At 39.9% G+C, this 13,131-nt stretch overlaps 1 protein-coding gene across 6 annotated transcripts in view; it reads left to right on the top strand.

The window, feature by feature from the left end:
- Positions 1 to 5,687, top strand: part of pde4ba (phosphodiesterase 4B, cAMP-specific a) — a 579,805-nt gene extending 574,118 nt beyond the window's left edge. For all 6 annotated transcript variants that reach the window (XM_073063172.1, XM_073063171.1, XM_073063170.1 and 3 more), the window contains 2 exons: positions 1,470 to 1,652; positions 2,417 to 5,687. In XM_073063172.1, the coding sequence (XP_072919273.1) occupies positions 1,470 to 1,652; positions 2,417 to 2,806 (573 nt within the window). In that variant the 3' untranslated portion in view covers positions 2,807 to 5,687. The remainder of the gene's footprint in view (positions 1 to 1,469; positions 1,653 to 2,416) is intronic.
- The last annotated feature ends 7,444 nt before the right edge of the window (positions 5,688 to 13,131 follow it).

Below are 13,131 nucleotides of genomic sequence, written 5' to 3'. Positions count from 1 at the left end.
ATTTTGTGTACATTGTTGTGTTTTCCTTTCTGGAGTTTCTTTTTTCTCTGTATTTTGTCCTTTTTCTGCTGTTTACTAGCTTTGCATACTCTGTCAATGTGGCCCTGTTTGCCACAGTTTCTGCATTCTTTGTCTTTAAGCCAACAGGCCTCAAGGTCATGTGACATGTTCACACAACGGTAGTATTTCTTTCCTTCATGTCTGTTCAGTGACATTTTATTTGTAGCAAATTCCAAAGATTTTTGTTGTATCTCTGAAATACTCCATGCTGCTGTTTCCAATGATATTGCAATGTTCAGCGCCGTCTCTAACGTAAGGTCTTTTTCACACAGGAGCTCCTTCTGTGTAGTTTCACAGTGCATGCCACTGTCTAACCTGTCCCTCAATGCGTCCGATAAACCCACTCCAAATTGACAATGTTCTGATAATTTGTGCAATTCAGCACAATATTCAGAAATGCTTTCATTTTTGCTCTGATTCCGTTTGTGAAATTTAAATCTCTCAGCAATGACCAGTGGTTTGGGGTTTAAATGCTGTTGGAGAGTGTCTACTATTTGCTTGAATGTTTTGTCAGCTGGCTTTTCAGGGGTTAAAAAGCTCCGTAGCGGTCCATATGTTATTGCTCCCATAACACTGAGTAAGTTGTTGGCTTTCTTTTTATCATTAACACCATTAGCCTCACAATATAACTCCACTCTTTCAATGTAAGTTACCCAGTTTTCAATACTACTATCAAATGCTGTAATGGTTCCAATCATCGCCATCTTTGTTATGTTTATTTAGCCCCGTTTTTCCTTGTTTTCTTTTTAGCTAGCCCCTTGTAGTCACTGCATTTTCCCCTTGACTTATGTAACCTTTTTGCTAGTGCCCCAAGCGTGCTCCGTCTAGATGCATCTGTCGCTCCTTTTCATCTCCCTTCTCTCTCTTCTCCTACAAGTGTCGTTATCAACTAAAACGCAGCATTCCGATAAGATGTAGGTTCATAATTCTCGTCGCCAATTTGTTGTGTATGTGGCCTGGTTACACAGCTATGTTGTTAATAAAAATGCTGGAGACGGGAACTAAGTTAACATGGTTCTTTACTGGTAAAGTCTGAACTTGACACACCCGTACAGATCAATACGCGCCTAATAGCACATGCAACGATGTGTTACTACAACATGAAGTAGTCCCTTATTATAATGTAGGCTATACAGTTCAGGAGGAAACCGGAGCTCCAGGGGAAACCCACACAGTTCCAACCTGCTCAAACTCCTTACAGAAAGCAGTGAGTCCGAAGCAAGAGGTCAGAAAAGTCACATTACATTCACTTCTATTAAAATAAACAGGCATTTGGGGTGTATCACTGCTGTCGAGCTTTGTAGAAAAGACGGGCTAGAATAATCTGCCTCCTTTGATGCCATTGTTAAAATAATTCTGTAACACTGATCTTCAGCAGTCTGATTAAACCTCTGTTATTTTGGTTCCAGGTTCTCCGTAACATGGTACACTGTGCTGATTTGAGCAATCCCACAAAGTCACTGGAGTTGTACAGACAATGGACGGATCGAATCATGGATGAATTCTTTCACCAGGGAGACAAAGAACGGGAGCGAGGCATGGAAATAAGCCCAATGTGTGACAAACACACAGCAATAGTTGAAAAATCCCAGGTACGTGATAAGTTCTGTAGTTGTTGAATAGTGTTCAAAAGGTCCATGAACAGTTATTATCCTGACTTCCTTGTTTTTGTACACTGTGGCTCTATTTATAAACTGGAAAATGCTTGATATTTTAAAACAGCATCAAATTGATCAAAGATTTGTCTATTAAGTCTGTAGATCTGCCACTCTTGTGCACCCTTTTTGTGTCATTTATGTTATGCTAACTTTTGTTCAAAAAGATGCCACTTCACACTTCTCTCATTATGTGTCATTCAGCTTTTGTCTGTCAATTGTCCATAAGGGGCCCCTGCTGTCCTGAACTCTGCTACTTTTTTGTCACCATTTTGTGTGCTACATTTTAAAGTTTTGTGTTGCCTGTATTAAAATATGCCCTGAATTTTCTAGACTGGGTCACTAATGTATATCAGATCAAGAGCAAACAATCTTGTGAAGCGCAACTCCATTCATCACTTCAGAGCTTTCTGTAAGAGGGTGAGAGAGTGGATTAAGTGTCTTTGATTAATGGAAAAGGAACAGGCTTCTTTGATCCTCGGTCTCTATTCTTATGTAATCAGTGCACTGGATAGCTTTCTGTTCTCCTGATCCTCCTTTGGTCATTTATGTAAGCAAGGATGCATTGCCTTGTGGTACCAGTTCAGATAGATTCCAAATGAAGCACTGAGACAGCGTTCCCGTTCAAAATTTACAGACTTATATTTCCGTCTTTACATGTGTACATTTTAAATCTATGTTTTTAATTTGTTTTAATTCAGGTTGGATTCATTGATTACATTGCACATCCATTGTGGGAAACATGGGCTGATCTCGTTCATCCTGATGCACAGGATATTCTAGACACATTGGAGGACAATAGGAATTGGTATCAGAGCATGATACCCCAGAGCCCATCCCCTTCCCCTGATGAGCAAGAGAAAGAAGGACAGTGTTCCACTGAAAAATTCCAATTTGAACTCACACTAGAAGAAAATGAGGATTCTGAAGAAACTGAGAAAGAGGAAACAAGTCAGGGAGAAGAGGACAGTAGCTGTCAGAGCTGTGAAACAAAAATATTTGTTGCACTGGAGTCCGAGAACCAGGAAACAGAGATGGAAGAAGCACAAACCGATCCACTCACGGAAGACACAACGCCTGTAGATACGTAAATTTTCTAAAGATGTGGACATATGCTTATTGTCACACTTGCAATTTATCTGTAGGAGAGAAGCCTATGATATGGGTTTATAATCCTAGATAGACATTTGCCGAAGAAAGCTTGCCGTTATGGTTCAGATGATGAACTATCATGACACCAAGGTTGGAAAGACAATAATGGTGGAAACAAATAGAAGTTTTGACGTAGGGGCTTATTGACAAGCAATGTTTATTTGAAACTGGTGGGCACAAGCCATCCAAAAGTAGGGATGAGCATGCAAATGAATGACACAACACTGAGAGATTTTGTATTGCAAGACACTGATACTGCATTCCAGTCTCAACAATATGAAATAGCTTTTCATGTAGGAAAATGTTCTCTGTTAAGTCAATGATGTCTTAGGACTGTGTGCCTTTTGAAAAACGTTTCTGTCCTTCCAAAAGTATTTTACGTGAACACAATTTACTAAAATCCTAACAGAACTTTTCTACATATGATGAATAGTGGCATGAACAAATGAGAATTAAGTCTTCCGTTTCCCATCATAATCAAAATGGCAATATCTTCCAGTTATTAGTAAATTGTTTATAAGGTGTATTCTTTGGTGTATCTTTACTTTTGAAAGTTAAAAAGGGGACAAACAGTTTAAACACATTTTTTAATGTATCCCAACTATTCTGGTGGTTTAGAAACATTTTCTTTTTTATATCTGCCTTTTTTTAAGAAATGTTCTTGGGATATTCTAAATACCTACTTGTTACACATTACCACAGTTCTTCAAGGAGGGAAGGCAATTTAACTTTACTCCGTAATGCAAGTTTGAAGATCTGAACACAATATCAAGTCATTGATTCTGTGAAATATACCAAATGATAATACTATCAACTCACAGTTCACCCTGTAACTAACAAAACGAGTGAGAAGGTTGAATGACTCACTAAGTTTGAGCCTTCAGGGCAAGAGCTTAGATCCAGCTCAGATTGATGTGTTGAAAGAAAATTTGGGCACTCCACTCTGGCATGGACCCTCCAGAAAAGTTGCTCACCACCCGAGATTTGGTCTAATTTGATGTTAATTCTGAGAAACCACCTGGATCATATGTTAGGATAATGAAAGAATCCTAAGATTGTATAGATGAAAGGAAGTAGTAAACTTTCTTTGGATCAAACATGCAAAAAAAACCCACAAAAATGATACATCCCCATAATGTCAGTTAGCATTTTTTTAAAATCATTCACACCACATCCTTTGGGAATTAGGATCTGTTTATTGGGAAATGTAAGGGAGTTTTCTTTTGGAAATGTTCTGGAAGTTATGCCATGTCATTTTCCAGGTTCTGAAAGCAGATGCATGCGCCAAACTCAGACCTTTGTAGAAAGACACGAGTTTCATAAGGAATTGTGATTTCTTGTGTAACCTTGCAGCTTGGATTCCAGACTTTTTAGTTCAAAGAAATCAATCTCTTAATCCCTTTAGAGCATTTTCTTTTGGGTTTTTGCATTAGTGATATATGCTGGAAAAGTGTTAGTTAATGTTTATTAACCAGCAGTGTTAATAAGTTCAAATAAATTGTGGGCTAATTTTGATTTAGTTAACAAATGACTTATATGACATCACCAGAATCAAGTAAAAATTATATTTTCTTTTTTTCTCTTTTTACTCTTCAAAATGGAAACTTGTGATTGGGAAGAGGTTTCAGCTCTATTTTCATAATTCCACTTCTTAAAAACTGGTATTTTGGCACACACATATTGCCTGATCCACGATAGGCCAAAATTTTTCAAACACACATTACCAATGTTAGGTATGATCACCCACAATTATAAATTGTCTTTTCAAACGGGAATATTTCACTGGATAATTGGGTAGTTAGAGGGCGTTGGAAGTGCACAGTGATGCCTTCCTCCTTTGTTTGTACTCTGAAACCATGGCACCACTTTTCATTGTTCCTATTCATGATCTTAACAGTCATAGAAAAACATTGTCTACGTGCAGCTACTTCTAACCAACAATTTTAGAACAAACTCTGGCAACATGAGTTTGTATTAGGAGACCTTGGTGAGCATTTAGATATTTTTACATGTATCATGTAGAACTAAGAGACTGTTCACTTGAATGCTTTTAACCTTTAATTTATTTAGGTGTCTTGACATTCTTCGTCAGCTTGGGCATCTTTTGTATAGCATTGCAAACCATATTCTTAGAACACATCCATTTTCTATTTAGAGCCCTGTATTTATACCATGTACATACTGTATAATGTTTGCTGTAAATTATTAATTTATACAGGTACATTAACATTGCCTTTAAAGTGGTGGTGTTGCTGTGTAGAAAATTTCAGGTGAAAATTCCCTTTTTACCTTTTTTTTTAATAATGGTGTAATATAGAATAACCTGAACAGTGGTGATAAAGAGACATATGGAACCCAGAGGTCACAGATATTAAAGTTTTTCAGTTATCTGAAGTAATCCATTATAGATTCCAGTTTAAAACTATTCAATGTGCAATTATGAAGCAGTGTCTGGGATAACTGTTAAAAAGATTAAAAACAAAACACAAAAAAAAATTGCAGTCTGATGTCAGTACCTTTTAAAATACGTTTTAAGCTTTTGGTCCAAATTGTGTTAAAAATGGTTCAACAGATTGAAACGTCTGCATGAGTAATGGGTTTATATGTCTGTTAAACATTGCAATGTTTCAGGTGGTGATTTACTTAATGTTTTCTGAGTCTCACACAATGTATGGTACAGTATTGTATATTGTGTTCAGAAACCTTTTAAGAGATTTTTATATGAAGTGATTAAACAAAAGCATGGATATATTTTATGTTCCTTCAATTTTATTGCATTTTGGAAGTTATTAAATAGCACGATTGGTGCTTTTAAACTCAGTGAGTATAATACTCTGCATTTTAATTATTTTTCTCGTCATGTCCTCTTTTTATTCTGGTCACCCAGCATGCTTCAGTCATTGTAATCTCTCCAGTAGCTATCCTTTATTGTCCACTCTAATTGCTCTCCAGAAGTTTGGCCTCCTTGAACCACGGCAGTCCTTGTACTGAAGCTGCTGCTGCGAAGCTATTTAACAGGGAATGGCAGAATTTCGCTGCAGCAGAGCTGAAAGATCCAGTGTATTTCCAGTTCAGAATAGTGTGCTGGTTGCATTGAGATGCTGTCCCTGTGTGCATACGGCCTTTAGCCTTCCTTCACAATAGATTTCATTGTTTCTCAGTGAGTTTCTGCAGTGCATTTTATTGTTGTTGCACATTGTAGTCATGGACCACCGAAAATTAAGGGAGAAAGTGTTTAAGACAGGGGTTTGAATACCTGAATAAGGTTAAGTTGCTTAAGTACTAATGGGACTGGCACGTAAAGAGTTTCCCGTCATATGGCTTGTGCGTTGTAAATGGTGGAACAGCAATGGCAAATGGAAAGGTAAGCCTGTTTTTGCAGAAGATCAAGTTTCCTCTCAGTGATCACCCCAGGCTGTTGAGGGAGTTAAATCTGAAGGTAGTACCTTTAAATAGTAGATGATTTGTAGATGTATAATAGGAAATGTCCATTGGCTGTCATTTGTGTGACGGAATGTTATTTAATAGCTTTCATTGCAAATTAGGCCTTGCTGTGTGAGGTCACAGCATGTCCCCTTAACTATTGAAGTACAGGTGGAACAGATCAGCCAGCAGTAAACTCAAATGTTGTCCTTTGTGCAAACTGAATTTTACCCATTTCCCAAATACTTCAGTTTTGCCAGGACTTCTCAGCTAAATGCTGCCTTAAAGTCAAACCTCGCTTCTGAAGTTTAGTGTCATCGGGCTTCTTCCTCCTGCCACCACGTATATCTGTGACCTTCCAAACAAGGATTGCTGGCAACGTTTGCCACTGGGCTTTCATAGCTGATGTTCATACATAGAGTATTACTGGATGCTAGTCAGCAATGGGAAAACTGGTTGATTTTCTTTATTTGTTCTGTAGTTATTAATAGAATTTGTATTTGACCTTGTTAAACTGGGAAAGCAAAGACGGATTTTAAAAAGTAATTTTAGGCTGTGATGTTTAGTTTTGCATGACTGATTTACCAACTTGAACATTTAGGAATTCTTCTCAACTTCTGGAAAGCACTAACCATGTGTATCTCTGGTTATCATTCTGAAGGTCACAAGTAGGCAATGTGCTCAAACACAATAAGGAGTATATAGAATTGCACAACATAAAATCAGGCCCTTCAGCCCATTGTGTAATGCTGACCATCATGCTTATCTATATTAATCTCATTTACCTGCACTAATTCCATAGCTTTTCATATGCCTTACACACACAAGTACTTGTCCAGATGTTGTTACTGTTTCAAAGTCCAAAATAAATTTATGAACAAAGTACATATATGTCACTATATTCAACCCTGAAATTCACTTTATTGTGAGCATACTCAATAAATCCATTATAGAATAATAACCATAATATAATCAATGAAAGACCACACCAATATGGGCATTCAACTAGTGTGAAAAATGCAATAAACTATGCAAATACAAAAAGAAACAAATCAATATCAAGAACATGAGATGATGAGTCCTTGAAAGTAAGTCCATAGGTTGTGGGAACATTTCAATAATGGGACAAATGAAGTTGAATGAAATTAACCCTTTGATTCAGGAGCCTGATTATTGAAGGGTATTAACTGTTCCTGAAACTGGTGATGTAAGCTCTTGTACCTTCTTTCTGATGGCAGCAGTGAGAAGAGAGCATGACCTAATTGGTGGGGGCCCCTGATGATGGATGCTGCTTCCCTACAACAAAGTTTTATGTAGATATGCTCAATGGTGGGGAGGGCTTTACTCATGATGGACTGGACTGTATCCTCTACTTTTTGCACGGTTTTCCATTCAAGAGCTTTGGTGTTTCCACACCAGGCTGTGATACAACTAGTCATTACACTCTCTACTACACATCTGTAGAAGTTTGCCAAGGTTTTATATGTTATGCTGAATCTTTGCAAACTCCTAAGGAAGTAGAGGCGTTCCCATGCTTTCTTTGTAATTGCACTCATGTGCTGGATCCAGGACAGATCCTCCAAAATAATAACACCAAGGAGTTTAAAGTTTCTGACTCTCTCTACCTCCAGTTTTTCTAATGAGGATTGGCTCATGAATCTCTGGATTCCTTCTCCTGAAGTCAATAATCAGCTCCTTAGTCATGCTGACTGAGTAAGAGGTTGAGGTCATGGCACTCAGCGTCAGTCTCCTTCCTATATGCTGATACATTACCACCTTTGATTTGGTGTCATCAGCAAACTTGAATTTGGCATCAGAGCTATGTTTAGGTATACAGACATAAGTGGAAAGTGGATAGAGCAGGGGGCTAAGCACACAGCTTTGTCGTTCACCCGTGCTGATGGAGATAGTGGAGGAAATCATGTTGCCAATCCAAACTGACTAGGTCTGTGAGTGAGGAAATCAAGGATCCAATTGCACAAGGAGTATTGAGGCCAAGGTCTTGAAGCTTAATGATTAGTTTTGTGAGGATGATGGTAGCGATTGCTGAGCTGTCGTCAATAAAGAACACCCTGATGTAAGTATCTTTGCTGTCCAGATGTTCTAGGGTTGAGTGAAGAGCCAATGAGATGGTATCTGCTGTGGACCTGTTGTGAGCGTAGGCAAATTGGAGCGGATCCAAGTTGCTCCTCAGGCAGGAGTTAATATTTCATCACCAACTTCTCAAAACACTGACTCAACCACCTCTTCTGACAACTCATTCCAGATACCAGGTATTCTGTGTGAAAAGATTGTCCCTTGTATCTCTTTTAAACCTTTGCTGGCTCGCATAAAAATCAATGCCTTCTAGTTTTAGATACCCTACTATGGGAAACAGATTCTGGCTATCTAGCCTATCTAAGCCTCTCATAATTTCATGTACCTTTATCAAGTTATCCCTGAGTCTCCTTTACTCCAGGGGAAATGGACTCAGCCTATCCAATCTCTCCCTATAACCCCAAGATCACCAGAGTAAACAGCATCATCTGCGTTCCCTTTCTCAATCTTCCTGACCTCTCTCCACTTTTTCGCTCTTTCTGTCTCCATCTCTGGGGCCAAAGTGTCAACCGACATCTTTCATAAACCTATCAATTCCCACCATTATCTTAACTATACCTCTTCCCATCCTGACTCCTATAAAAATGTACTCCTTTTCTCAGTATCCACCGTATCTGTTCCCAGGATGAGGCTTTCCTTTCCGGGCATCAGAGATGTCCTCATTCTTCAGAGAATGAGGTTGCCCTTCCTCCACCATTGATGCTGCCCTCAACCCCACCTCTTCCATTTCCCAAACATCCATGCTCACCCCACCTTCCCACCACCTTAACAGTGATGATGATGTTTGCGGGTGATAGGAAGATTGGTGGAGGGGTAGGAAGTGGTGAGGAAGCAATGCAGGACTTAGACAAATTGGAAGAATAGGCAAAAAAGTGGCAAATAGAATACGGTGAGAAATGTATGATAATGCATATTGGTAAAAGGAACAATAGTGCAGACTATAAATGGGGAGAAAATTTAAACATCAGAGGTGAAAAGGAACTCGTGTAAGACTTCCAGAAGCTTAATTCACAGGTTGAGTCTGTGGTAAAGAAGGGAAATTCAATGTTGACAGTTATTTCAAGGGGAATAGAATATAAAAGCAAGGAGATAATGCTGAAGCTTTGTTGACACTAGTCAGGCTGCACTTGGAGTATTGCCAACAGTTTTGGGACCCATATCTCAGAAAGGATGTGCTGTCAATGAAGAGTCCAGAGAAAGTTCATGATTATTCTGGGAATGAAGGTGTTAACATATGAGGAGTGTTTGGCAGCTTTGGGCCTGTATTCACTGGAATTTAGAAGAATGCAGGAGGATCTCATTGAAACCTACCGAACGTTGAAAGGACTAGATAAGGTGGATGTGGAAAGGATGTTTCCTCCGGTGGGGGGTATCCAGAACTAGAGGACACAGCCTCAAAATTGAGGGGCAACCTTTTAGAACAGAGGTAAGGAGGAATTTTTAGCCAAAGAGTAGTGAATCTGTGGAATGCTCTGTGGAGGCCAAGTCCATGGGTATATTTAAGGCGGCAGTTATTCGTTTCCTAATCGGTCAGGGCTTCAAAGGATATAGTGAGAGGCAGGTGTATGAGGTTGAATGGGATCGGGGATCAGCCATGATGGAATGGCGGAGCAGACTCGATGGGCTGAATGGTCTAATTCTGCTCCTATGTCTCTCTTGTTCTTACCTACTATCCCATGGCCTCCACATCCAACACAACATCTTCCATATCTTCCACCATCTCCACAGCAAGCCTACCACCAATCTTATCTTTACCTTACCCCCCCCCCCCCCACCAATTTTCCACAAAGATCACTCCCTCTATGATTCCCTTGGAATTTATCCTTCTCCATTAATCTCCCTACAGACATTTATCCCTGTAAATGGCCAAAGTGCTGCATCTGCCCTTCCACCACCTCAGTCACCTCCATTCAGGGCCCCAGGCAGTCCTAACCAGTTTAGGCAACCTGCACCTGTGAATCTTCTAGGGTCGTCTATTGTGTCTGGTGCTCCCAGTGCAGCCTCCTCTATGTTGGTGAGACCCATCTTAAATTGGGGGATCACTTTGTCAAGCACCTCTGCTCCATCTGCCAAAAGCGGGACATCCCAGTGGCCAAACACTTTAATTTCAACTTCCATTCCTGTTCTGACATGTTGGTCCATGGCTTCCTCCTGTTCCAAGATGAGGCCACCTGTAGGGTGAAGGAACAACACCTTATATTCCTTCTGGGTAGCCTCCAAACTGATGGAATGAACATGGATTTCTCCCTCTGGTAAAAAAAAATTCTTCCCTCCCCCTCTCCTTTTCTTCTATTCCCACATTGACCTCTTGACTCTTCTTGAGTCTATCCTGTCTATCACCTCCCCTTGGTTCCCTCATCTTTCCCTTCTTCCTCTGGTTCCCTCTCCTCTCCTATCAGATTCCCTTCTCTCTGGCTCTTCATCTTTCCTACCCACCTGGCTTCACCTATCACCTTCTTGCTACCCTCCTTCCCCTCCTCCCACCTTTTTATTCTGGCATCTTTCCCCTTCCTTTTCAATCCTGAAGAAGGGTGTCAGACCGAAGCATCGACAGTTTATTCACTTCTGTAGATGCTGCCTGGCTTGCTGTGTTCCTCTAGCATTGTGTGTGTGTTGCTTTGGATTTCCAGAATCTGTAGACTTTAATGTGTTTATCATCTACATGTGACACATACAATGTTAATATACAATAACACAGTCAATTCCTCACTCCTATCAATATTGTCCAACTCGCATATCAGAAACCTGAACCCAATGTACTTTATTGCCTGGAGAATGTTCTGCAGAAACGGTTTTATTTTAATGATAAACATAGAGCTCCACTTACGACCATTTACACATCCATTATTCAAGACTAGCTAGTTGTTTCCCACTTAACATTGTCATGGTCCCAGCAGCCCTGGAAACCACTTTGTGTCAGGGAGCATTTTATCCACATTGTCTCTTCTTTTCCTAATAAACTCTGATTCTATTAGAAGCCAGGCATTTTTCCAGCATCTCTTTGAGGGGATTTGTTGACATAGAAATACTGCTTTGCTGTGAAGTTTGCATCTTTCAAGTACTCAAGTTTTATCACAGTACAGTGGCTGCACTGAATACTAACTGAAACAGTAAAAGGGAAGCAAGGGGAATATAAAATAAGCATTTGGGGAATTCCAATTTGAAGAGAAAATACATGAACAGCAGCTCTAGATGTACAAAGGCACAGTGAGGTATTACTGAAATATACAGTACGTCTGTCTAAATTTCCTTCAATATTCACAATTACTGCTGCATTGTCAAAAAGAACTGCTGACTGATTTTCCATGAAAGGATCAAATTAATATCAGCTAAATCAGAAAGTACCTATCGCTAATCATTTGAGCTAAATATGGCCTCCAGGTAATTAAAGCTTTGACACATCATCTGGTGGTTCCATAATGATTTTGTCGATGAAGTGAATCTTTCATCCAACACCAAAGAAAAACAGAGATAAAGGCCCTTATACACTACCTTCAAGATCATGCTATTCCAATTTTGCCATGTTTGCAACCTCCTTTTGTCACACTTTTATAGGCGCCAAAGCCCCAAGTGTTGAAATAGTTTCTCTCAAACATTTTCTCTTTCTACTTCAAATTTTTAAAAATCCTTTCCCCTCTGATGCCCTCCTTAAAACCTAACCAGCCAAGCAGTCGGTTTTTGATATCTTTCATCAATGAGATTGAAATGTTTTGAGACAGTTCACAATGCAAGCCAAATTGTGAAGCTGTTTATTGGGCAGATGAAAAATTAAGGAGCAACACAGAGATAAATTGGATGTAGGACTAGAGACATTGGGTATGTCAAAGTATTCTAAGTACATCTATTATCGAAGTAGTATGCAGCATGCAATCTTGAGATTCGTATTCCCCACAGACAGACATGAAACGAAGGACCATGGAACCCATTCAAAAAAATCCATCAAACTTCCCTCCTCCCACGTGCAAAAAAACTGTGCAAACGGCAACAAAAAATGAGCAAAATACACACAATATAAAGCACAGAATCTAAAGGCATATTTCAGTTCAGCTCGGTATTCCTTATCTACAGGATGCCCTGATTTAAAATTTGCCTAAGCTATCAACAAAAATATAGGTGAGACCAGATACACTAGAAACAAACATGGAGAGAATTAGAGTCCAATCCACACACTGCGCAGATTAAAACTTGCTCCAGCACCATCCTCTGACAACATTGAGGGAGAGATCATTCAAACACAAGGGCCTTCCCTCGGGAGCAGCAAGCAAGAGGGAGAGAGAGGGACCATCACACACAGACATCTTTCTCAAGCAGCAGTGAGCGAGAGGCTGGTAGATGGTGTTGAACACTCATTCAGCCTCTGCACCTGCCTCGACAGCTTCAGTCTTGGCATTTCATTCGGTGAGATTGGTGAGAAATGGAGTCGATCAGCCAGTGCGTCTTCCCCAGGGCACCTCTGCTCAATACAAGAGGACATGGCTTTAAGGTAAGGGGAGGGAAGTTCAAGGGGGATATTAGAGGAAGGTTTTTCACTCAGAGAGTGGTTGGTGCGTGGAATGGACTGCCTGAGTCAGTGGTGGAGGCAGACACACTAGTGAAATTTAAGAGACTTCTAGACAGGTATATGGAGGAATTTAAGGTGGGGGGTTATATGGGAGGCAGGGTTTAAGCATCAGCAAAACATTGTGGGCCGAAGGGCCTGTACTGTGCTGTATTGTTCTATGTTCTATGATCTATGATCATGGGC

The sequence above is a fragment of the Hemitrygon akajei genome, chromosome 12 (assembly GCF_048418815.1).
Source record: "Hemitrygon akajei chromosome 12, sHemAka1.3, whole genome shotgun sequence".
Lineage (NCBI taxonomy): Eukaryota > Metazoa > Chordata > Chondrichthyes > Myliobatiformes > Dasyatidae > Hemitrygon > Hemitrygon akajei.
Note: the sequence above shows the minus strand (reverse complement) of the source record. Positions and strands in the feature narration are given on the sequence as shown.